The following is a 27665-nucleotide window of genomic DNA, read 5'->3' as shown; positions in this document are numbered from 1 at the left end:
CACAAACCACCGGTACCAGTATTTCATCGCTCCCAAGCTTCATACGATCATTTGGCTGGTACCATCCAGCATCCACTCCGTGTTAACACCTGACTGGTTCCAACCAGTACCCACAGCAGCTACTTCATCAACAGCGGACCAGCTTTCCAAGGAACATCAGCTGGTGTGTTCCTGGGCTATTCTCACTACTACAGTCGGGCCTGGTAAGGACTTTCCATCTCAAGGACAATAAGAACTGTACCTAATTCTAACCAGAGCCCTGTGGCCATTGCCAACCCGTAGTACCCAGGAACTGTGATATACTTACTGTTGATTATAGTATTTATTTTACCACTGCTGTGACACATGGAGCTTGTTTAATAAATGATTATTGACTTTTACTTTGGTTGTCGTGGTCACGCCTTCGGGCAATCTTCCTGCGTGTAACTTACATGTCCAGGGGTCTGATTCAACCTCCCAGGTTCCACTACATCTCAGCCCCTACAACTGAGGCTTCCTCCCGTCAGCTCAGGCCCTCAGTTGTGACATGGCACAGCTGTGTAATCATGATGTGAGTGTGTATGTTTAGTGAGTACTGCAGTGTAGCAGTGTGGTGGGGAGAAGGGGGTTGCTACACCAATGAGTCAAGGAATGGAGTAGTTGGATGGGACTCACACAGCAGGTGGTGAAAAGCTTAAAAAGGAGTGGTTGGAAGGGGAAGGAACTGGTAGGTGTAGAAGGGATTAGTGAGGGTAAGGACTCTCAAGGAAGATTGGAGTGGGATCCCACAGGTACCAAAGTGGGTAAAGAGCAGCTTTTAGGAAGGAAATAGGTAAGACAGACCCTGTGTTTGACCCTTCTTTACCTCATGCAGGGTCGATCTTTGGACTCTCCAGTTCCTCAGGGGGCTGTGGATCCTTTTTGCCCACTACCTGGCAGTTCTGTGGTCATCTCAGGCCATGAACCTCCCAGGTGCCAGGCCTCCAGATAAACATGAAATGGTCATGGAGATGGTCCTGGGCTCTGTGGAGTAGGTGGAAAAAGCAAAGGAAAGTTGTGACCCTTCTGAAGGGGCAATGGTGGACATTGTGAATGGTTAAGGGAAGGTTTTTGTGGGTGAAGAGGGAGTTATGCCATATATACCAGAAGCATTGGGTCCTCAGCCTATATGATGTGCCACCATTAATGTGGATTCTGTCTTGTCCGGCCAAGCTTGATTTACGGGCGTTGTAATTTTTATAAGCAGGATAAAGGCTGAGTTTTTTATTTCTGCAGTAGACTAGAATAAGCCCAGACAGTCCCACTTCCATGATACCACCTGAATGTGACGGTCAGTGACCACCGTGCCATCACTTACCTGTATGCTTACACGAAACAGAATGATGGAACACTTACCCGGTTTCTTTACATCTTCTGGGGTCCACTCCGAGATTAGACATTATGGCGTAATTACTCAGACGGGAATATAAAACAGAATAAAAAATAAAAGCTTTAATGTAATAATTAGATGCAAACAAAAGCTTTTATTATGAAATACAGGGGAGTATCCGCACCATATAGATGTAACATACAACAAACCACCGCAGATGGAACCCGGGTGACTCTAATGCACATGATAATGTACAGGGTATATATGGATAGGATCTTGTATAAGAAAACACTCGACACTCCTGATCAAGATGAGTGTCTGCAACAAGTTAGGCAAACTAGAAGAAGTGAAAACACGTTCCAATGGCCGCCATATTGTCGTGCAGCAATACAGATTGTGGAAACTGGTATTAGACATTCACATTTACACAAAGCACAAGATACAAAATAAACAGCAGAAAAAAGACCTAAGCATTTGGGATGTATTATTTAGGAAGTAAATAGAGGTACATTAATGAAAAGTGTGAGTAACAGTCATCAGTCTGTTTGTGAAGGTCTCTAGAGTGGAGGCCTCTTGGACTGTGCAAGGCAGTGAGTTCCATGGTCAAAGCTAAACGTTCAACCCATAAATGAATGACAGGAGATTCTTGGTACTGCTGGTAACAGTCCATCTGTAGAAGCAAGCAAGCAAGCAGGGCAGTAAGGAGGCAGAAGCTGCTTCTAGTTCCTTGGACCATGTAATGTTGGGCTGGGAAGGTCAGTTAGCCAATTATGAAATAGATTTGTCATCTTACAGGCAGCCGGTGAAGGGAGTAGAGAATGGGTGTTAGGAGGCAGGAACGGGCTGGTTAGGTAACAGCTGGGCTGCTGCATTCTGTACTAGCTGCAAGCTCTGTAATTCTTTTGCTGGGTGACCCAGGTAGATGGCATTGCAGTAGTCTATGAACTTCTGAGGGAATCAAGTGCTTGATTCTGGCTATGGTCCACAGATGGAAGAATGAGGATTAGTATGTGGCAGATACCTGATGTCTGTGTCAGCCACATACCAGGACAACACAAAGATTCAGCACATGTTTAGTATTTTGCAATTCTGAACACCAAAGCATAAATCCAGATGGTTGGTAAAGCTGTAGTCTTGTCCTTTGTTCGGGAGCTTCTATTATGTTTCACAAAGACTGAGTCACAGCCAACTGGCATCATCCACCCCTGGAGCTCAGCTAGACAACCATTTAGGATTGGTATTAGGTTCTCAGTACATGGTGCAAAAAGCAGGTCATCTGCATAGCTGCGGTAGACCAGGCCATGACGTCTGATTATATTACCCAGTGGTAGCATGTATATTTTATAAAGCATAAGAGATCGGATTCACCCTTGAGGAACATTGGACGGCAGTGATAATTATACTCCAGAAGATGTAAATGGTTCCGTACTTGGGTAATGTCTAATATGTTCAACAAGAGCAGATTTATTTCTCTCACAGCATGAAAATGGCTTCTCATCTGTGAAATCGCTGATGTTTGACAAGAACTGATTTCGTGCAAAACATTTCCCACACTCAGAACAAGAAAACGGCTTCTCACCTGTGTGACTCCTCTGATGTCTAACAAGATGTGATTTCCATGCAAAACATTTCCCACACTCAGAACAGGAATATGGCTTCTCACCTGTGTGACTTCTCTGATGTATAACAAGATCTGGTTTCGATGAATAACATTTCCCACACTCAGAACAGGAATACGGCTTCTCACCTGTGTGACTTCTCTGATGTATAACAAGAGCTGGTTTCCGTGCAAAACATTTCCCACACTCAGAACAGGAATATGGCTTCTCCCCTGTGTGACTTCTCTGATGACTAACAAGATGTGATTTCGATGAAAAACATTTCCCACACTCAGAACAGGAATATGGCTTCTCACCTGTGTGACTTCTCTGATGTGTAACAAGAGCTGATGTCTGTGCAAAACATTTCCCACACTCAGAACAGGAATACGGCTTCTCACCTGTGTGACTTCTCTGATGTGTAACAAGATCTGATTTATATGCAAAACATTTCCCACACTCAGAACAGGAATATGGCTTCTCCCCTGTGTGACTTCTCTGATGACTAACAAGATGTGATTTCGATGAAAAACATTTCCCACACTCAGAACAGGAATATGGCTTCTCACCTGTGTGACTTCTCTGATGTGTAACAAGAGCTGATGTCTGTGCAAAACATTTCCCACACTCAGAACAGGAATACGGCTTCTCACCTGTGTGACTTCTCTGATGTGTAACAAGATCTGATTTATATGCGAAACATTTCCCACACTCAGAACAGGAATACGGCTTCTCACCTGTGTGACTTCTCTGATGTGTAGCAAGAAATGATTCTGTTGCAAAACATTTCCTACACTCAGAACAGGAATACGGCTTCTCACCTGTGTGACTTCTCTGATGTGTAACAAAAGCTGATTTATATGCGAAACATTTCCCACACTCAGAACAGGAATACGGCTTCTCACCTGTGTGACTTCTCTGATGTCTAACAAGATCTGATTTATATGTAAAACATTTCCCACACTCAGAACATGGAAATGGCCTCTCACCTGCCTTAGCTGGCTGATGAGTAATACGGTTTGTGTTCTGTGTAAAACATGGTGCATCTATAGAACAAGGAAACACTGAATCTACTCTCAGAGCTGTAACAGATGCACCAATATCAGAGTGATCAGGAGAACATTTCCCAGGATCAGAGGGATCAGCTGATAGAGCTGGATGTATAATTGGGGTAATGGGGTTATCTCCTGGAGAATCCTGTCTACTGTCATTATCTTTTATGTCACAATCCGGGGATAACATTAGATGTCCTTCTGAGATATTCCTGCTTGTGTGTCCATCTCCTGGAAATAAAATACATTAATATATAAAATGAGTAGACAAGACTCAGGGTGTTACAGGATACAATATATAATTCTATAACAGACATTTTTACCTGTAATCATTGCTTTTATGTTTATTAAAAAACAAAAAAAGCTAGGATGCTTAGACTGGAGCTTGATCAACACTGAATGCTCATGTGGGATTACTAGAGGGGACGTGGACGCTCCTGTGGGATCACTAGAGGTGACGTGGATGCTCACGTGGGATTACTAGAGGTGACACGGGCGCTCACGTGGGATTACTAGAGGAGACAGGGACGCTCACGTGGGATTACTAGAGGAGACAGGGACGCTCACGTGGGATTACTAGAGGTGACAGGGACGCTCACGTGGGATTACTAGAGGTGACAGGGACGCTCACGTGGGATTACTAGAGGTGACAGGGACGCTCACGTGGGATTACTAGAGGTGACACGGACGCTCACGTGGGATTACTAGAGGTGACACGGACGCTCACGTGGGATTACTAGAGGTGACGTGGACGCTCCCGTGGAATTACTAGAGGTGACACGGGCGCTCACGTGGAATTACTAGAGGTGACGTGGATGCTCACGTGGAATTACTAGAGGTGACGTGGATGCTCACGTGGGATTACTAGAGGAGACATGGACGCTCACGTAGGATTACTAGAGGTGACACGGACGCTCATGTGGGATCACTAGAGGTGACACGGACGCTCATGTGGGATCACTAGAGGTGACACGGACGCTCATATGAGATCACTAGAGGTGACACGGACGCTCATGTGGGATCACTAGAGGTGACATGGACGCTCATGTGGGATCACTAGAGGTGACATGGGCATTCATGTGGGATTACTAGAGGTGACATGGCCACTCATGTGGGATTAGTAGAGGTGACATGGACGCTCATGTGGGATTACTAGGGGTGACATGGACGCTCATGTGGGATTAGTAGAGGTGACATGGACGCTCATGTGGATTACTAGAGGTGACACGGAGGCACATGTGGGATTACTAGAGGAGACACGGACACTCATGTGGGATTACAAAAGGTGACATGGACGCTCACGTGGGATTACTGGAGGTGACATGGACGCTCATGTGGGATTACTATAGGTGACATGGACACTCATGTAGGATTACTAGAGGTGACATGGACGCTCATGTGGGATTACTAGAGGTGACATGGGCACTCATGTGGGATTACTAGAGGTGACATGGGCTTTGCAATAATAAAACAGCAAAGAAGAGAAAGTGCTGTCCTGTTTGCGCACTAATAAATAATATATAACCTTTATTAAGTACAGTAAAGTATGTAAGATAAATCAGTGATATATAAAACACAAAGGTATATGTATAAAGGTGCATAAAGTAATCAAAAGACAATTGTATTTGTTGTTAAACATCGGCATGTATATTATATTGGGCGATAATTGATTCAGTGCTGGTAATCCTGTTCAGTAAGAATATATTAATATATTACACCCATACGAGGATGGGATAAATTACACATTTAATAATATTGTGGCAGAGTTTCCTCCAGCGGTAATCTCAATGTAACATCATACTGTATGTATAAACATTTTATGGGGGGGGATTCAGTTCATCGCAAAAACTCCCTAACCAATTAGCCGCAAAAAGTTATTGGTGCAGCCGCCCAAGAAGAGCCCACCTTCTTTGTGGAATGGGCTTTCACTGATTTTGGATGCGGCAATCCAGTCGCAGAATAAGCCTGCTGAATCATGTTACAGATCCAGCGAGCAATAGTTTGCTTTGAAGCAGGAGCACCCAGCTTGTTGGATGCATACAGGATAAACAGCGAGTCAGTCTTCCTGACTCCAGCCGTCCTGGTTACATAAATCTTCAAAGCCCGGACTATGTCAAGTAACTTGGAATCCTCCAAGTCACGAGTAGCCGCAGGCACCACAATAGGTTGGTTCAAATGAAAAGATGACACCACCTTTGGCTGAAATTGCGGACGAGTCCGCAATTCTGCCCTGTCCATATGGAAAACCAGATAGGGGCTTTTACATGACAAAGCCGCCAATTCTGACACACGCCTAGCCGAAGCTAAGGCCAACAGCATGACCACTTTCCACATGAGATACTTTAGCTCCACGGTTTTAAGTGGCTCAAACCAGTGGGATTTCAGGAAACCCAACACCACGTTAAGATCCCAAGGTGCCACTGGTGGCACAAAAGGAGGCTGAATATGTAGCACTCCCTTAACAAACGTCTGAACCTCAGGCAGTGAAGCCAGTTATTTTTGAAAGATAATGGATAGGGCCAAAATCTGGACCTTTATGGACCCAAATTTTTGGCCCATAGACACTCCTGACTGTAGGAAGTGCAGGAACCGGCCGAGCTGGAATTCCTCTGTAGGGGCCTTCCTGGCCTCACACCAAGTAACATATTTTCGCCATATACGGTGATAATGCTTTGCTGTCACGTCCTTCCTAGCCTTTATCAGCGTAGGAATAACTTCTCCAGAATGCCTTTTTCCGCTAGGATCCGGTGTTCAACCGCCATGCCGTCAAACGCAGCTGCGGTAAGTCTTGGAACAGACAGGGCCCCTGTTGCAACAGGTCCTGTCTGAGAGGCAGAGGCCATGGGTCCTCTGTGAGCATTTCTTGCAGTTCCGGGTACCAAGTCCTTCTTGGTCAATCCGGAACAATGAGTATTGTTCTCACTCCTCTTTCTTACAATTCTCAGCACCTTTGGTATGAGAGGAAGAGGAGGAAACGCATAGACCGACTGGAACACCCATGGTGTTACTAGTGCGTCCACAGCTATCGCCTGAGGGTCCCTTGACCTGGCGCAATACCCTTTTAGCTTTTTGTTGAGGCGGGACGCCATCATGTCCACCTGTGGCAGTTCCCATCGATTTACAATCTGCGTGAAGACTTCTTGATGAAGTCCCCACTCTCCCGGGTGGAGGTCGTGCCTGCTGAGGAAGTCTGCTTCCCAGTTGTCCACTCCCGGAATGAACACTGCTGACAGTGCTTGCACGTGATTCTCCGCCTAACGAAGAATCCTGGTGGCTTCCGCCATTGCACCCTGCTTCTTGTGCTGCCCTGGCGGTTAACATGGGCCACTGCGGTGATGTTGTCTGACTGAATCAGCACTGGTTGGTTTCAAAGCAGAGGCTCCGCTTGACTCAGGGCGTTGTATATGGCCCTTAGTTCCAGGATATTGATGTGCAGACAAGACTCCCGACTTGACCACAGCCCTTGGAAGTTTCTTCCCTGAGTGACTGCCCCCCATCCTCGGAGGCTTGCATCCGTGGTCACCAGGCCCCAGTCCTGTATGCCGAACCTGCGGCCTTCGAGGAGGTGAGCACTTTGCAGCCACCACAGAAGAGACACCCTGGCCCTGGGGGACAGGGTGATCAGCCGATGCATCTGAAGATGCGATCCAGACCACTTTTCCAACAGATCCCACTGAAAGATCCTCGCATGGAACCTGCCGAAGGGAATGGCTTCGTATGACGCCACCATCTTTCCCAGGACTCGCGTGCAGTTATGCACCGATACCTGTTTCGGTTTTAGGAGGTCTCTGACCAGAGTCACGAGCTCCTGAGCCTTCTCCGCCGGGAGAAACACCTTCTTCTGGTCTGTGTCCAGAATCATGCCCATGAAGGGCAGACGCGTCGTAGGGATCAGCTGCGACTTTGGAATATTCAGGATCCACCCGTGTTGTTGCAACACTTCCTGAGAGCGTGCTAGGCCGATCAGCAACTGCTCCCTGGACCTCGCCTTTATGAGGAGATTGTCCAAGTATGGGATAATTGTAACTCCTTGCTTTCGAAGGAGTACCATCATCTCCGCCATTACCTTGGTAAATATTCTCGGTGCTGTGGACAGGCCAAACGACAACGTCTGGAATTGGTAATGACAGTCCTGTACCACAAACTGAGGTACTCCTGATGAGGTGGATAAATGGGGACATGCAAGTAAGCATCCTTGATGTCCAGCGACACCATAAAATCCCCCTCTTCCAGGCTTGCAATGACCGCTCTGTGCGATTCCATTTTGAACTTGAATTTCTTCAGATAAATGGTCAGGGATTTTAAATTCAAAATGGGTCTGACCGAACCGTCCGGTTTCGACACCACAAACATTGTGGAATAGTAGCCCCATCCCTTTTGAAGAAGGGGAACCTTCACCACCACCTGCTGGAGATATAACTTGTGAATTGCCGCCAACACTACCTCCCTTTCCATGGGAGAAGCCGGCAGGGACGATTTTAGGTAACGGTGAGGGGGCGTCACTTCGAATTCCAGCTTGTATCCCTGAGACACAATTTGTATAGCCCAAGGATCCACCCGTGAGCGAACCCACTGGTGGCTGAAATTTAGGAGACGTGCCCCCACCGCTCCTGACAGCGTCACGCGGTGGATTTAGTGGAGGCTTTTTTTGAATGAAAGAACTGCATTTGGTAATACGGTGCTTTGGCTGTGAGGGAACATATGGCAAAAAATTCGACTTCCCAGCCGTTGCTGTGGAAACCAGGTCCGCGAGACCGTTCCCAAACAATTCCTCACCCCTGTAAGGTAAAACCTCCATGTGTTTTTTAGAGTCGGCATCACCAGTCCACTGCCGAGTCCACAGGACCCTTCTGGCAGAAATCGACATTGCGTTTACTCTAGAGCCCAGTAGGCAAATTTCCCTCTGGGCATCCCTCATATATAAGACAGTGTCTTTGATATGTCCCAGGGTCAGTAAAATAGTCTCCCTGTCCAGGGTATCTATCCCCTCAAACAGATTATCTGTCCATTCTGCTACAGCACTACACATCCAGGCCGAAGCAATTGCTGGCCTCAGGAGAGTACCAGAATGTGTATAAACAGACTTCAGGATACCTTCCTGCTTTCTATCCGCAGGATCCTTTAGGGCGGCCTGTGACGGCAGGGCCACCTTCTTAGATAAGCGTGTCAACGCCTTATCTACCCTAGGGGAGGATTCCCAGCGTAACCTGTCGGTTGGCGGGAAAGGGTACGCCATAAGCAATCTTTTGGAAATTACTACTTTCCTATCAGGGGAATACCACGCTTTTTCACACAATTCATTTAATTCATGTGAAGGGGGAAAAGTCACTTCTTGCTTTTTCTCCCCATACATGTAAACCCTCTTGTCAGGGACAGGGTTTTCCTCTGATATGTGCAACACATCCTTCATTGCTATAATCATGTAGCGGATGGCTTTAGTCAATTTAGGCTGCAACTTAGCATCATCGTCATCGACACTGGAGTCAGAATCCGTGTCGACATCTGTGTCAACAATCTGGGATAGTGGGCGTTTTTGAGACCCTGACGGTCTCTGCGCTGTAGGATCAGACATGGGCTGAGACCCTGACTGTCCCAAGGCTTCAGCTTTATACAACCTCTTATGCAAGGAGCTTACGTTATCATTTAACACCTTCCACATATCCATCCAATCAGGTGTCGGCGCCGTCGGCGGCGACCCCACATATCATCACTTGTTCAGCCTCCACGTATCCTTCCTCGTCAAACATGTCGACACAAACGTACCGACACACTGCACACAACCAGGGAATGCTCACTTTAGGACAGGACCCCCACAAAGGCCTTTTGGGGACACAGAGTATGCCAGCACACACCCCAGCGCTATATAACCCCAGGGATTACACAGTAATTTAGTGTTTACCCAGTAGCTGCTGTTTATGACAATTTGCGCCTAAATTTATGTGCCCCCCCCTCTCTTTTTACGCTTTTTCTACCTGGATACTGCAGGGGAGAGCCTGGGGAGCTTCCTCTCAGCGGAGCTGTGGAGAGAAAATGGCGCTGGTGAGTGCTGAGGAAGAAGGCCCCGCCCCCTCAGCAACGGGCTTCTGTCCCGGGTCTGTGTAAATAAAATGGCGGGGGCTCGTACATATATACAGTGCCCGGCTGTATATATGTGTCTTTTTGCCAAGAGGTATCCTAATTGCTGCCCAGGGCCCCCCCCCCCCTGCGCCCTGCACCCTACAGTGACCAGAGTGTGTGGGTAGTGTGGGCGCTACCTCATGTGAAGACAGGAGTCTTCTGCCACCGATTTCGATGTCTTCTTGCGTCTGCCGGCTTCTGACTTTGCGAGGGGGACGGCGGCGCGGCTCCGGGAACGTACGACCAACGTACCTGTGTTCGATCCCTCTGGAGCTAATGGTGTCCAGTAGCCTAAGAAGCGCAACCTAGCTTCAGTGAGTAGGTTTGCTTCTCTTCCCTCAGTCCCTCGTAGCAGAGAGTCTGTTGTCAGCAGAAGCTCTCTGAAAATAAAAAACCTAACTAAAATACTTTCTTATTAGCAAGCTCAGGAGAGCTCACTAAAATGCACCCATCTCTGGCCGGGCACAGATTCTAACTGAGGTCTGGAGGAGGGGCATAGAGGGAGGAGCCAGTGCACACCAGTAGTACTAATTCTTTCTTAGAGTGCCCAGTCTCCTGCGGAGCCCATCTCTTCCCCATGGTCTTTACGGAGTCCCCAGCATCCACTAGGACGTTAGAGAAAATTTGATTTACCTGCGGTAGCTGTGGAAACCAGGTCCGTCAGCCCATCCCCAAACAATACGTCTCCCTTATACGGTAGGACTTCCATATGTTTTTTGGAATCCGCATCACCCGTCCATTGGCGAGTCCATAAGAATCGTCTCGCCGAGATAGACATGGCATTGGCCCTAGAAGCCAGCAATCCAATATCCCTTTGAGCAGCTCTCATAAATAAGACTGCACCTTTAATATGGGCTAGAATTAACAATACAGTATCTCTATCCATGGTATCAAATTCAGCCGTCAGATCATCTGTCCATGCTGAAATTGCGCTACATACCCATGCCGACGCAATAGTCGGTCTTAGCACAGCTCCAGTATGCGAATAAATTAGAGATGAGCGCCGGAAATTTTTCGGGTTTTGTGTTTTGGTTTTGGGTTCGGTTCCGCGGCCGTGTTTTGGGTTCGACCGCGTTTTGGCAAAACCTCACCGATTTTTTTTTGTCGGATTCGGGTGTGTTTTGGATTCGGGTGTTTTTTTCAAAAAACCCTAAAAAACAGCTTAAATCATAGAATTTGGGGGTAATTTTAATCCCAAAGTATTATTAACCTCAAAAAACATAATTTCCACTCATTTTCAGCCTATTCTGAACACATCACACCTCACAATATTATTTTTAGTCCTAAAATTTGCACCGAGGTCGCTGTGTGAGTAAGATAAGCGACCCTAGTGGCCGACACAAACACCGTGCCCATCTAGGAGTGGCACTGCAGTGTCACGCAGGATGTCCATTCCAAAAAACCCTCCCCAAACAGCACATGACGCAAAGAAAAAAAGAGGCGCAATGAGGTAGCTGTGTGAGTAAGATTAGCGACCCTAGTGGCCGACACAAACACCGGGCCCATCTAGGAGTGGCACTGCAGTGTCACGCAGGATGTCCCTTCCAAAAAACCCTCCCCAAACAGCACATGACGCAAAGAAAAAAAGAGGCGCAATGAGGTAGCTGACTGTGTGAGAAAGATAAGCGACCCTAGTGGCCGACACAAACACCGGGCCCATCTAGGAGTGGCACTGCAGTGTCACGCAGGATGTCCCTTCCAAAAAACCCTCCCCAAACAGCACATGACGCAAAGAAAAAAAGAGGCGCAATGAGGTAGCTGACTGTGTGAGAAAGATAAGCGACCCTAGTGGCCGACACAAACACCGGGCCCATCTAGGAGTGGCACTGCAGTGTCACGCAGGATGTCCCTTCCAAAAAACCCTCCCCAAACAGCACATGACGCAAAGAAAAAAAGAGGCGCAATGAGGTAGCTGACTGTGTGAGAAAGATAAGCGACCCTAGTGGCCGACACAAACACCGTGCCCATCTAGGAGTGGCACTGCAGTGTCACGCAGGATGTCCCTTCCAAAAAACCCTCCCCAAACAGCACATGACGCAAAGAAAAAAAGAGGCGCAATGAGGTAGCTGACTGTGTGAGAAAGATAAGCGACCCTAGTGGCCGACACAAACACCGGGCCCATCTAGGAGTGGCACTGCAGTGTCACGCAGGATGTCCCTTCCAAAAAACCCTCCCCAAACAGCACATGACGCAAAGAAAAAAAGAGGCGCAATGAGGTAGCTGACTGTGTGTGTGAGAAAGATAAGCGACCCTAGTGGCCGACACAAACACCGGGCCCATCTAGGAGTGGCACTGCAGTGTCACGCAGGATGTCCCTTCCAAAAAACCCTCCCCAAACAGCACATGACGCAAAGAAAAAAAGAGGCGCAATGAGGTAGCTGACTGTGTGAGAAAGATAAGCGACCCTAGTGGCCGACACAAACACCGGGCTCATCTAGGAGTGGCACTGCAGTGTCACGCAGGATGTCCCTTCCAAAAAACCCTCCCCAAACAGCACATGACGCAAAGAAAAATAAAAGAAAAAAGAGGTGCAAGATGGAATTGTCCTTGGGCCCTTCCCACCCACCCTTATGTTGTAACTATAAACAAAACAGGACATGCACACTTTAACCAACCCATCATTTCAGTGACAGGGTCTGCCACACGACTGTGACTGAAATGACGGGTTGGTTTGGACCCCCACCCAAAAAGAAGCAATTAATCTCTCCTTGCACAAACTGGCTCTACAGAGGCAAGATGTCCACCTCATCATCATCCTCCGATATATCACCGTGTACATCCCCCTCCTCACAGATTATCAATTCGTCCCCACTGGAATCCACCATGTCAGCTCCCTGTGTACTTTGTGGAGGCAATTGCTGCTGGTCAATGTCTCCGCGGAGGAATTGATTATAATTCATTTTAATGAACATCATCTTCTCCACATTTTCTGGATGTAACCTCGTACGCCGATTGCTGACAAGGTGAGCGGCGGCACTAAACACTCTTTCGGAGTACACACTTGTGGGAGGGCAACTTAGGTAGAATAAAGCCAGTTTGTGCAAGGGCCTCCAAATTGCCTCTTTTTCCTGCCAGTATAAGTACGGACTGTGTGACGTGCCTACTTGGATGCGGTCACTCATATAATCCTCCACCATTCTATCAATGGTGATAGAATCATATGCAGTGACAGTAGACGACATGTCCGTAATGGTTGTCAGGTCCTTCAGTCCGGACCAGATGTCAGCATCAGCAGTCGCTCCAGACTGCCCTGCATCACCGCCATCGGGTGGGCTCGGAATTCTGAGCCTTTTCCTCGCACCCCCAGTTGCGGGAGAATGTGAAGGAGGAGATGTTGACAGGTCGCGTTCCGCTTGACTTGACAATTTTCTCACCAGCAGGTCTTTGAAACCCAGCAGACTTGTGTGCGCCGGAAAGAGAGATCCAAGGTAGGTTTTAAATCTAGGATCGAGCACGGTGGCCAAAATGTAGTGCTCTGATTTTAACATATTGACCACCCGTGAATCCTTGTTAAGCGAATTAAGGGCTCCATCCACAAGTCCCACATGCCTAGCGGAATCGCTCTGTCTTAGCTCCTCCTTCAATGTCTCCAGCTTCTTCTGCAAAAGCCTGATGAGGGGAATGACCTGACTCAGGCTGGCAGTGTCTGAACTGACTTCACGTGTGGCAAGTTCAAAGGGCATCAGAACCTTGCACAACGTTGAAATCATTCTCCACTGCGCTTGAGACAGGTGCATTCCACCTCCTATATCGTGCTCAGTTGTATAGGCTTGAATGGCCTTTTGCTGCTCCTCCAACCTCTGAAGCATATAGAGGGTTGAATTCCACCTCGTTACCACCTCCTGCTTCAGATGATGGCAGGGCAGGTTCAGGCGTTTTTGGTGGTGCTCCAGTCTTCTGTACGTGCTGCCTGTACGCCGAAAGTGTCCCGCAATTTTTCTGGCCACCGCCAGCATCTCTTGCACGCCCCTGTCGTTTTTTAAAAAATTCTGCACCACCAAATTCAAGGTATGTGCAAAACATGGGACGTGCTGGAATTTGCCCAGATTTAATGCACGCACAATATTGCTGGCGTTGTCCGATGCCACAAATCCACAGGAGAGTCCAATTGGGGTAAGCCATTCCGCGATGATCTTCCTCAGTTGCCGTAAGAGGTTTTCAGCTGTGTGCGTATTCTGGAAACCGGTGATACAAAGCGTAGCCTGCCTAGGAAAGAGTTGGCGTTTGCGAGATGCTGCTACTGGTGCCGCCGCTGCTGTTCTTGCGGCGGGAGTCCATACATCTACCCAGTGGGCTGTCACAGTCATATAGTCCTGACCCTGCCCTGCTCCACTTGTCCACATGTCCGTGGTTAAGTGGACATTGGGTACAACTGAATTTTTTAGGACACTGGTGAGTCTTTTTCTGAGGTCCGTGTACATTTTCGGTATCGCCTGCCTAGAGAAGTGGAACCTAGATGGTATTTGGTAACGGGGGCACACTGCCTCAATAAAATGTCTAGTTCCCTGTGAACTAACGGCGGATACCGGACGCACGTCTAACACCAACATAGTTGTCAAGGCCTCAGTTATCCGCTTTGCAGCAGGATGACTGCTGTGATATTTCATCTTCCTCGCAAAGGACTGTTGAACAGTCAATTGCTTACTGGAAGTAGTACAAGTGGGCTTACGACTTCCCCTCTGGGATGACCATCGACTCCCAGCAGCAACAACAGCAGCGCCAGCAGCAGTAGGCGTTACACGCAAGGATGCATCGGAGGAATCCCAGGCAGGAGAGGAATCGTCAGAATTGCCAGTGACATGGCCTGCAGGACTATTGGCATTCCTGGGGAAGGAGGAAATTGACACTGAGGGAGTTGGTGGGGTGGTTTGCGTGAGCTTGGTTACAAGAGGAAGGGATTTACTGGTCAGTGGAGTGCTTCCGCTGTCACCCAAAGTTTTTGAACTTGTCACTGACTTATTATGAATGCGCTGCAGGTGACGTATAAGGGAGGATGTTCCGAGGTGGTTAACGTCCTTACCCCTACTTATTACAGCTTGACAAAGGGAACACACGGCTTGACACCTGTTGTCCGCATTTCTGGTGAAATACCTCCACACCGAAGAGCTGATTTTTTTGGTATTTTCACCTGGCATGTCAACGGCCATATTCCTCCCACGGACAACAGGTGTCTCCCCGGGTGCCTGACTTAAACAAACCACCTCACCATCAGAATCCTCCTGGTCAATTTCCTCCCCAGCGCCAGCAACACCCATATCCTCCGCATCCTGGTGGACTTCAACACTGACATCTTCAATCTCACTATCAGGAACTGGACTGCGGGTGCTCCTTCCAGCACTTGCAGGGGGCGTGCAAATGGTGGAAGGCGCATGCTCTTCACATCCAGTGTTGGGAAGGTCAGGCATCGCAACCGACACAATTGGACTCTCCTTGTGGATTTGGGATTTCGAAGAACGCACAGTTCTTTGCTGTGCTTTTGCCAGCTTGAGTCGTTTCATTTTTCTAGCGAGAGGCTGAGTGCTTCCATCCTCATGTGAAGCTGAACCACTAGCCATGAACATAGGCCAGGGCCTCAGCCGTTCCTTGCCACTCCGTGTGGTAAATGGCATATTGGCAAGTTTACGCTTCTCCTCCGACAATTTTATTTTAGGTTTTGGAGTCTTTTTTTTTCTGATATTTGGTGTTTTGGATTTGACATGCTCTGTACTATGACATTGGGCATCGGCCTTGGCAGACGACGTTGCTGGCATTTCATCGTCTCGGCCATGACTAGTGGCAGCAGCTTCAGCACGAGGTGGAAGTGGATCTTGATCTTTCCCTAATTTTGGAACCTCAACTTTTTTGTTCTCCATATTTTATAGGCAGAACTAAAAGGCACCTCAGGTAAACAATGGAGATGGATGGATTGGATACTAGTATACTATATATACAATTATGGACGGACTGCCACGGTTAGGTGGTATAAAAAAACCACGGTATAAAAAAACCACGGTATAAAAAAACCGCACTGTACACTGGTTGATAAAGAGATAGTAGTATACTCGTAACAATTAGGATGACACTATGACGGTATAAAGAATGAAAAAAAACCCACGGTTAGGTGGTATATAATAAATAATACAATTCTGGTCGGACGGACTGCCTGCCGTGTGCCGACACAGAGGTAGCCACAGCCGTGAACTACCGCACTGTACACTGGTTGATAAAGAGATAGTAGTATACTCGTAACAATTAGGATGACACTATGACGGTATAAAGAATGAAAAAAAACCCACGGTTAGGTGGTATATAATAAATAATACAATTCTGGTCGGACGGACTGCCTGCCGTGTGCCGACACAGAGGTAGCCACAGCCGTGAACTACCGCACTGTACACTGGTTGATAAAGAGATAGTAGTATACTCGTAACAATTAGGATGACACTATGACGGTATAAAGAATGAAAAAAAAAACCACGGTTAGGTGGTATATAATAAATAATACAATTCTGGTCGGACGGACTGCCTGCCGTGTGCCGACACAGAGGTAGCCACAGCCGTGAACTACCGCACTGTACACTGGTTGATAAAGAGATAGTAGTATACTCGTAACAATTAGGATGACACTATGACGGTATAAAGAATGAAAAAAAAACCACGGTTAGGTGGTATATAATAAATAATACAATTCTGGTCGGACGGACTGCCTGCCGTGTGCCGACACAGAGGTAGCCACAGCCGTGAACTACCGCACTGTACACTGGTTGATAAAGAGATAGTAGTATACTCGTAACAATTAGGATGACACTATGACGGTATAAAGAATGAAAAAAAAACCACGGTTAGGTGGTATATAATAAATAATACAATTCTGGTCGGACGGACTGCCTGCCGTGTGCCGACACAGAGGTAGCCACAGCCGTGAACTACCGCACTGTACACTGGTTGATAAAGAGATAGTAGTATACTCGTAACAATTAGGATGACACTATGACGGTATAAAGAATGAAAAAAAAACCACGGTTAGGTGGTATATAATAAATAATACAATTCTGGTCGGACGGACTGCCTGCCGTGTGCCGACACAGAGGTAGCCACAGCCGTGAACTACCGCACTGTACACTGGTTGATAAAGAGATAGTAGTATACTCGTAACAATTAGTATGACACTATGACGGTATAAAGAATGAAAAAAAAACCACGGTTAGGTGGTATATAATAAATAATACAATTCTGGTCGGACGGACTGCCTGCCGTGTGCCGACACAGAGGTAGCCACAGCCGTGAACTACCGCACTGTACACTGGTTGATAAAGAGATAGTAGTATACTCGTAACAATTAGTATGACACTATGACGGTATAAAGAATGAAAAAAAAACCACGGTTAGGTGGTATATATAATTATACAATTCTGGTTGGACGGACTGCCTGCAGAGTGCCGACACAGAGGTAGCCACAGCCGTGAACTACCGCACTGTACTGTGTCTGCTGCTAATATAGACTGGTTGATATTTAAAGAGATAGTAGTATACAACAATACTATACTGGTGGTCAGGCACTGGTCACCACTCCTGCAGCAAAAGTGTGCACTGTTAATTAATATAATTGTACTCCTGGCTCCTGCTAACAACCTGCAGTGCTCCCCAGTCTCCCCCACAATTAATTATAAGCTTTTATACATTGATGACTGTGCAGCACACTGGGCTGAGCTGAGTGCACACAGACTGAGTCACACTGTGTGACTGACTGTGCTGTGTATCGTTTTTTTTTTCAGGCAGAGAACGGATATAGCAGAGAGAACGGATATATTATATTAAATAAAAGTTAACTAGCAACTGCACTGGTCACTGACTGTGGTAAACTAACTCTGTCTGCGACTCTGCACAATCTCTCTCTATCTAATCTATCTATCTCTATTCTAATGGAGAGGACGCCAGACACGTCCTCTCCCTATCAATCTCAATGCACGTGTGAAAATGGCGGCGACGCGCGGCTCCTTATATAGAATCCGAGTCTCGCGAGAATCCGACAGCGTCATGATGACGTTCGGGCGCGCTCGGGTTAACCGAGCAAGGCGGGAAGATCCGAGTCGCTCGGACCCGTGGAAAAAAAAGTGAAGTTCGTGCGGGTTCGGATTCAAAGAAACCGAACCCGCTCATCTCTAGAATAAATAGACTTTAAAGTAGTCTCCTGCCTGCGATCCGCAGGATCCTTGAGGGCCGCTGTGTCTGGAGACGGTAGCGCCACTTTCTTGGACAGGCGCGTTAAGGCCTTGTCCACAGTGGGAGGTGATTCCCAACGTACCCTGTCCTGTTTAGGGAAGGGGTATGCCATATAAATAATTTTTGGGATCTGCGGTCTCTTCTCCGGAACTCCCAAGCTTTTCCAAAGAACTTATTTAGTTAATGAGATGTGGGAAAATAAATAATCTGTTTCTTACCCTTAAACATGTGTACCCTTGTGTCGGGGACCGAGGGTTCATCCTCAATATGCAACACATCCCTTATTGCCACAATCATACACTGAATGCTTTTTGTCACCTTAGGTTGCAATTTCACTTCATCATAGTCGACACTGGAATCAAAGTCCGTGTCGGTAGTAATGTCCACAATTTGTGCTAAGGGACGTTTTTGAGACCCCGACGGGCCCTGTGAGTCGGTCCAATCCGAGGATTGACCTCTTGATGCCTCCCTGGATTCAGCCTTATCAAGCCTCTTATGTAAAGATGCCACACTTGCATTCAACATATGCCACATGTCCATCCATTCCTGAGTCGGCACTACCGACGGGGACACACCACTCATTTGCTCCACCTCCTCCTTGGAGAATCATTCCGCCTCAGACATGTCAACACGCACGTACCGACACCCCACACACACAGGGATAAACCTATAAGGGGACAAAACCCCAACCAGGTCCTTAGGAGAGACAGAGAGAGAGTATGTAAGCACACACCCAGCGCCTAAATAACACCGGAAAAAATAAATGACCAGATATATATATATATATATAAAACAAAAAACCCAGCACTCTCCTAAGCAGCTTCATTCACCTTAGGAGAGTGCTGGGTTTTTGTTTGGTATATTTGAGTTTGGTGGTCACAGCCCACCGCACCCCAACCCCTGGGAATGGCGAGTGCAGTGGTTCCTCGTGTTTGTTTGTTTGTTTATATATATATATATATACATATACACACATATACACATATATATATACATATACACAATTCCCACTCACTGCGTTACCAATGTGCCCCCCTCCTCTTTTTCCAGCCTGTGAAAGTGTTCAGCAGGGAGAGAGACCGGGGAGCCAGCGTCCTCATGCAGCTTCTGTGGAGAAAATGGCGCTGGTTAGTGGTGAGGATCAAGCTCCGCCCACCCGACGGCGGGCTTCGGTCCCAGTGCAATTGTAATAAAATGGCGGGGGATCTGTGATTTACTGCCTCCGCAGCCTAATCCTACTCTTTGTGCATCAAACTTTGAGGATTATTGCTGCCCAGGGCGCCCCCCCTCCCCCCTGCACCCATCAGTGCTGCCTCTGTGTGTTGTGTCTGGGAGCAATGGCCTTACCTCAAGAAGATCTGAAGTCTTCTGCCACCTGAGATGTCTTCTATCTTCTCATACTCGCCCGGCTTCTATCTTCCAGCATCTGTGAGGAGGACGGCTGCGCGGCTTCAGGACGAACCCCAGGGCAAGACCTGTGTTCCGACTCCATCTGGACCTAATGGTGTCCAGTAGCCTAAGAAGCAGAGCCTATCAGTTAAGTAGGTCTGCTTCTCTCCCCTCAGTCAAACGATGCAGGGAGCCTGTTGCCAGCAGTGCTCCCTGAAAATAAAAAAACCTAACAAAATTCTTTTTCTACAGAAAACTCTGGAGAGCTCTCTGCAGTGCACCCTTCTCCTCTGGGCACAGAATCTAACTGGGGTCTGGAGGAGGGGCATAGAGGGAGGAGCCAGTGCCCACCCATAGGAAAAGTTCTTTTAGGTGCCCATGTCTCCTGCGGAGCCCGTCTATAACCCATGGTCCTTACGGAGTCCCCAGCATCTTCTAGGATGTAAGAGAAAAAGGCTTTGTAGATGTTTACTACTGTATTGTCTTACTGACCTATAGTTTCCTACTGTATTGTCTTACTGACCTATAGTTTCTTACTGTATTGTTTTACTGACCTAGTTTCCCACTGTATTGTCTTACTGACCTACAGTTTCCTTTTGTATTGTCTTACTGGCCTATAGGTTCCTACTGTATTGTCTTCCTGACCTATAGTTTCCTACTGTATTGTCTTACTGACCTACAGTTTCCTACTGTATTGTCTTACTGACCTATAGTTTCCTTCTGTATTGTCTTACTGACCTATAGTTTCCTTCTGTATTGTCTTACTGACCTATAGTTGCTTCTGTATTGTCTTACTGACCTATAGTTTCCTACTGTATTGTCTTACTGACCTATAGCTTCCTTCTGTATTGTCTTACTTACCTATAGTTCCCTACTGTATTGTCTTACTGACCTATAGTTTCCTTCTGCATTGTTTTACTGACCTATAGTTTCCTTCTCTATTCTTACTGACCTATAGTTTCTTCTGTATTGTCTTACTCATCTAGTTGCCTTCTACATTGTCTTACTGACCTATAGTTTCCTGTCTTACTGACCTATAGTTTCCTACTGTATTGTCTTACTGACCTAAAGTTTCTTCTGTATTGTCTTACTGACCTATAGTTTCCTACTGTATTGTCTTACTGACCTATTGTTTCTTCTGTATTGTCTTACTGACCTATAGTTTCTTACTGTATTGTCTTAGGGCCCTACACACTAAAAGATTATCTGTCCAATCTGGCAATGTCTGGGAGCAAATGGCAATTTACTATTTGCTCTCAAAGATTGGAAAACAGACAAAAATGGACTTTCAGACAAATTGGTTACATTTGTTTCATTAAACCAATTTATCTGAACTGTGTTTGTCCATTTTCTTGATTTTGGGAGCAAATGGTTGATTGTCATTTGCTCCCAGACATCACCAGATTTTCTTTCCAATCAGCCAGATTGGACAGATAATCTTTAAGTGTGTAGGGCCCTTTACTGACCTATAGTTTCTGACTGTATTGTCTTACTGACCTATAGTTTCCGACTGTATTGTCTTACTGACCTATAGTTTCCTACTGTATTGTCTTACTGACCTATAGTTTTTTACTGTATGGTCTTACTGACGTATCATGGCTTACTGTAGTCTTACTGGTCTATAGTTTCCTTATTTATTGTCTTGCTGACCTATAGTTTCTTCTGTAATGTCTTACTGACCTATAGTTTCTTCTGTATTGTCTTACTGACCTATAGTTTCCTTCTGTATTGTCTTACAGACCTATAGTTTCCTATATACATAGTTTTCCTGTCTATGTATGGTAGGTATGGAAGGGAGACCTACCATACATAGACAGTATATATAAGCCTCAGCCTCTCCCTTCTGAAAATGATAATGAATAAGGTGTATGTGTGGATACCATGCACATGTAACTGATTCTATTTACAGGAAACAATAGGGAGAGCCCACGGCTGTCTGGCAGTGTTCTAGATGGTTAAGTATTACACATATGAATATATTTCTTCTAAATAAAATATTTTTCACCCTGATTGATATAATACTGATAGTAAGACAATTCAGTCAATAGTAATCTTTCTTTTAAGTAAGTAAGATCCATATATATGAATTTTTAGTGAATAGTTATTAAAGGTTATATTTTAATTGCAATTAAGTTAACAAGAGTGCTCCCAAAAAGGAAGTTTACTTCTTTCTTTCCGGACCGCTCTTCTATGCAGAAGGGAAATATCTGCTGTTTATTGAGAGATGCTCCCTGTAAGGAATTTACCACTTGCAGCTGAAATTGCAAAAGACCCCACCCCTTGCATCAGGTAAATTAATGTCTCCTATGATTATGACTTCTCCCTTTAAAGCCATTTTAGTGATGTCCAACAATAGATTCCTGTCCAAATCCTGCCCCAGGCCACGTGGTCTAGAGATCACCCCAATATGAATAATGTCCTTTTTCCCGGTTTCTGTGGTGACCAAAGGGGCCTCAGATTTGTCTTCAATATTTTGTATTAATTGAAGTAGCATTTATGCTTTTTTCCCACATACATTGCTACGCTTCCTCCTACACTGACCATTCTATCCTTCCTAAATAAATTGTATCCTGGTATAGCTATGTCCCAGTCATGATTCTCATTGCACTATGACTCTGTAATTGCCACAATATCCAGGTTATCCCTGGTCATTATCACAATTAGCTCTGGAATTTTGTCTCCTAATCTCCTAGCATTTGCACACATAGCTTTAAGAATTATGTCTGTGCATCTGTTATTAGTAGCCATGTCCAGACAGTACAAAATAAATGACAAGTTTAAAGTTGAAATTACCTGTTTGGTGATGTTGTTCAGTATTTGGTATTTGTTTTTTTAACTAATCAGGAATCACAAACTGTCCTTTACACCACGACTACACCTCACTAAATGAAAAGATATAGTAAACATGACCACAAATGGCCAAATAGGTCTACTATATACAAGGAGTTATTTAATACCTGCATCATCTAACAAAATGAAGGTTATTTAATAAATGGTTGCTAAACTGAGAAATTTAGATCCCATACAAATTACACACTACTACTTATATATGATCCCTAAAAACTTCTGCTTGTTACTTTTAATAACATTATAGTGTTGTGTGTAATAACTCTCTTCATCTGATGTTTGTCATGGATAACCTTGTGTTATAAACACCCAACTGAGAACTGGGATGATGGCAGAGGATGGTGTAGAATAAGAGATTGCTGTAGTGACTGAGCAATGAGAATATGTTACTTCTGTAATAAGTGTTTATTACTCACCTGTGCTGATATCTGTAGGGATCTCCTCCTCCTTACACTTCTGATCACCCCTCACATACGTTTCTTCTTCTCCCTCTGTATCTTCTGTCATCATATCAGTCGCATACCTCTCTTCTTCTCCCTCTATATCTTCTTCCTTTATATCAGTCACATACGTGTCTTCTTCTTCCTCTATATCTTCTGCCTTCATATCAGTCATATACGTCTCTTCTTCTCCCTCTATATCTTCTGCCTTTATATCAGTCACATACGTCTCTTCTTCTCCCTCTATATCTTCTGCCTTCATATCAGTCGCATATGTCTCCTCTTCTCCCTCTATATCTCCTGCCTTTATATCAGTCACATACATCTCTTCTTCTCCCTCTATATCTTTTGCCTTTATATCAGTCACATATGTCTCTTCTTCCTCTATATCTTCTGCCTTTATATCAGTCACATATGTCTCTTCTTCTCTCCTTATATCTTCTGCCTTTATACAAGAAAGACGTTCTACCTAAATAACCCAAAAAAAGATGATTTTGGTACTTACCGATAAATCCATTTCTCTGAATCCTCTAGGGGACACTGGAGTCTTATACAGTAGGTGTGTGAAGCTTGCAACCGGAGGTGTGGCACAATCTAAAATTAGCATTGTCTGCACAGCCGGCTCCTCCCCCTTCACATCCCTCCTCCCTCAGTTTGGAAAACGTGACTGAGAGAATAGGACATGATACTATAGCACTTGGCGAGGAACCGAACCGTACAACAAAGCAACAGCATCCAAGAAACTCTTAACAGAAAAACCAACGCTGTTTGCACAAACTGTTTGAACAAGAACTTTGAACACAGCAGGTTGACAGCACCGAGGCGGGCGTCCAGTGTCCCCTAGAGGATTCAGAGAAATGGATTTATCGGTAAGTACCAAAATCCTCTTTTATCTTTCATCCACTAGGGGACACTGGAGTCTTATACAGTAGGGGACGTCCCAAAGTTATCCCCAAGGGAGGGAGTGCTGTCGATGGCCTGCAAAACTAAACGTCCGAACTTAGAATTTCCGGACGCCAAGGTATCAAACCTGTAAAAGTTTGCGAATGTGTGGGCTGAGACCACGTTCTCGCTCTGCAAAATTGAGTAGTGGAAGCACCTCGAATAGCCGCCCATGAGGCACCCACTGATCTGGTATTATGAGCACCAGTCTGAACCGGAAACTGCTTACCACAGGAAATATTAGCTTGCCGATTGGCAAAGCTATTCCATCTAAACAAAGACTGCCTAGATGCTGGCCAACCATTCTTTGGACCAAACAAAATGGTCCGACCTTCTAAAGGACGACGTAACTTGTAGTATATTCGTAAGCTCGGACAACATCCAAAGACACGTCCCCTTCTGCGAATCCCTGAAAGGATGGGACCACAATCGGTTGGTTTACCTGAAACCCCGAAACAACCTTAGGAAGGAAATCCGCTCATGTACGGAGTTTGGCCTTATCCTTCTGGAAAATTAACAAAGGACTCTAACCTGATAGGGCTCCTTACACCGAAACCCTTCCAGCCGAAGCCAAGGCAAGTAATAACGTGACCTTCCAAGAGAGATATTGCAGGTCTGTTCTTTCCAACGGCTCAAAAGATGGTTATCTCAAAAATTCCAACTACAAATCTAAGTCCCACTGCGCAGTGGGAGGACGGAAAGGAGGTTGTATCCTCAGAACCCCCTGTAAAAAGGTTTGAACCTCTTGTAAGGACGCTAACCGCTGTTGAAATAGGATGGAGAGAGCCGAAACTTGAACCTTCAAGGAACCTAGTCTTAGTCCTTCATCTAGACCAGCTGGAGTGAAAAGTAGAAGTCTGGGTAAGTGGACGTTCGTCTAATTCTACCCATGTTCCTAACACCAGTCCATGTACTTCTTCTAATGTCTGCAGTCGTACATGGGTGTCACCGGCTTTTGAGCAGCGATCATCTTTAGGAATAGCCATTCTTGGTATACCTCTCACTCTTAAGATCCGGGTCTCAACAGCCACGCCATTAAACGTAGCCTGTTCAGGTCTGAGTGGAGGAACGGCCCCTGATATAGCCGGTCCTCCCTTCGAGGTAACTGCCAAGGGTCCTCCGCTAGTATCCCCCGTAAGTCCGAGTACCAACCTCTACGGGGCCAACTTGGTGCTATGAGAATTGCCCATACTCGCTCTCGTATTACCCCTTTTTGGAGAATTCGGGGTATGAGTGTGAAAGGCGGAAAAATGTAAACCCTTCTGTAACACCAAGGAAGTGTCAGCGTGTCCACTTCCTCTGCTGCTGGATCTCTTCTTCTGGACACATACCTGGGCAGCTAATGATTTTGTCGAGATGCCATCAGGTCCACCTGAGGTAGACACCATCTACTCACCATCATGTCGAAGATCTGTGTAAGCACCGCTCGCCTGGATGCAGTCCTGGCGACTGTGATAATCTGCTTTCCGGTTCACTGTTGACCATTGACTATATCTTCAGCTAAGAGAAGCGATTTGTAAACTGTTTCTCAGTTCGAGAATGGTTATTGGTAACCCTCTCTCCAGTAAAGTCCATTTGCCCTGAAAGTGGTGGGACTCTAGGACAGCTTCCCCAACCTCTGAGACTGGCATTTGTTATGAGAATCCTATAATCCAAATTATTATAAATTCCAAATTCTTGCCTGCTGCAAGGGTCTCTATAACCGCTTCTATAAGGGAATCTAAACTCCTGATCTAAGGCAGACTTCAGTATCTTGCCTCTTTATCTATAATAAGACCTTCTTCCTCCTTCGTGTAAGATGAGGATGGTTCTCTTAATCGACTTGTTCGCATTTCTTTATGCTTGCGCAGGAGGGATTCATTTAAATCAGAAATTCCTCCATAGTCTTTGAGAATCCCTCAGTCCTTTCCGACTGCTGTTTGCGGGATTCTGACATTTCCTCTGAAATACCTGTTAGGGCTTGCTCCCATGACCTTGGCGGAGCCTTCCTCCCGTGCTGGACGCCCTTAACTAGACAGGCAACGCATACCCAGGAGCCGCTCACCCTTGCTCATCTTACTACATTTTGTGGAAACATAATAAGTCTTAGTGTTGGTGGTAAGTGCTTTTGACATTTGAAGCCGTACCCCATAGAGCGCTCCTCAGTGCTTCCCCCCTTTATAATAGGAACAGAAAGACGGTAACGGGTGCTGGGAGTAAAGGTACACTGGATCCCCCTAGCTGGATCTTTCTAAACACTACACACAAAACAAAAAATAACAATTTATAATAATAATATCACCAGCCTCGTTGCAACCCTCACACACCCAACTGTATTTCAGTTCTGAGGTCGGGGTTGTGATCCAGTCGTTCCCATCATTTCATCGGGATCTTTTGTTTAGAAGTCCCTTGAAAATCTAAAGCATAAAAATGCCTGTCAGAATCCATTGAAAATCCATTGCAGCAGAGTCCTAAATACAAATGTCCAGTAGAAGGAGCAGTTGCTCTATTATAATAACCCGTCCCTCTGCTCTGACCGGCCAGGAAGCCCGTCTATTCTAAAGGTAATAACGCCTGAGAGAGTCCTAAATACAAATGTCCAGTAGAGGGAGCAGTTGCTCTATTATAATAACCCGTCCCTCTGCTCTGACCGGCCAGGAAGCCTGTCTATTCTAATGGTAATAACGCCTGAGAGAGTCCTAAATACAAATGTCCAGTAGAGGGAGCAGTTGCTCTATTATAATAACCCCTCCCTCTGCTCTGACCGGCCAGGAAGCCCGTCTATTCTAAAGGTAATAACGCCTGAGAGAGTCCTAAATACAAATGTCCAGTAGAGGGAGCAGTTGCTCTATTATAATAACCCGTCCCTCTGCTCTGACCGGCCAGGAAGCCCGTCTATTCTAAAGGTAATAACGCCTGAGAGAGTCCTAAATACAAATGTCCAGTAGAGGGAGCAGTTGCTCTATTATAATAACCCGTCCCTCTGCTCTGACCGGCCAGGAAGCCCGTCTATTCTAAAGGTAATAACGCCTGAGAGAGTCCTTTTGGCGCCTCTATTCATTTAAAAATGGCCGCCATTTATTTAATAAATATTTATTACTAAGGCTCTCTGGGTCCTTCCTAGGGTCACTCTACCTCCTTAACGGCTGCCCCAGGCCGGACTTACTAGCAAGAGGATCAGTTTCTATTAATTTCCCCCTTTGTCGTCACACTCAGCCATCCGCTGGCGGCGGGAAGGGACGAGAGATCATCTGAGCGGGCGGTGGACGCACTTCCCAAGCGCCCGTAGTGTGTGTGATGCTGCTACTGACAGGCGCGCTGTGTCTCCCTCCGCTGGCGGTGGGAGAGAGCTAGAGACCATTTCAGCATGCGGCAGGAGGTCAGTGCGCGTCCCCGCTGTATGTGAGGATGCCGCCGCTGACTGCTGCAATGCGTCTCCCTCCGATGTAGAGGGGGGGGGGGGGAGCTGACATGCAGCGGGAGTAGAAGCCAGCCAGGGAGTGTTTGAGCCCGCGCTGTGTGTATAAAAGAAGTCGGGCGGCGGGGGAGCTGCGCTGCTAGTCTGCCAGGACATAAGTTACAGGAAGCCTGGAGGCAGCAGCGTGCACACTGGCCAGATAATAATAATTTTTTAAACCTTAAGTTGTGGGAATTGGAAGGAGTCTGCTAATAGCCTCTGCCTGCCTATCTAAAGCCCATATTAACCACCAGTACTCACTGCCCATGGAAATGCTGACTCTGTGCTCCGGAT

General features: G+C 46.2%; 1 protein-coding gene across 1 annotated transcript in view; it reads right to left on the bottom strand.

Moving 5' to 3' along the window:
- Positions 1–1482: 1482 nt before the first annotated feature.
- Positions 1483–27665, bottom strand: part of LOC134983670 (zinc finger protein 135-like) — a 53116-nt gene continuing 26933 nt past the window's right edge. The window contains exons 6-7 of the mRNA XM_063949334.1: positions 22970–23462; positions 1483–4229 (exon numbers count right to left, since the gene is read on the bottom strand). Of these exons, the coding sequence (XP_063805404.1) occupies positions 2746–4229; positions 22970–23462 (1977 nt within the window). The 3' untranslated portion in view covers positions 1483–2745. The remainder of the gene's footprint in view (positions 4230–22969; positions 23463–27665) is intronic.

This window comes from Pseudophryne corroboree (assembly GCF_028390025.1).
Source record: "Pseudophryne corroboree isolate aPseCor3 chromosome 3 unlocalized genomic scaffold, aPseCor3.hap2 SUPER_3_unloc_20, whole genome shotgun sequence".
In the NCBI taxonomy this organism is placed as follows: domain Eukaryota; kingdom Metazoa; phylum Chordata; class Amphibia; order Anura; family Myobatrachidae; genus Pseudophryne; species Pseudophryne corroboree.
This window is presented reverse-complemented; position numbering and strand designations above follow the sequence as displayed.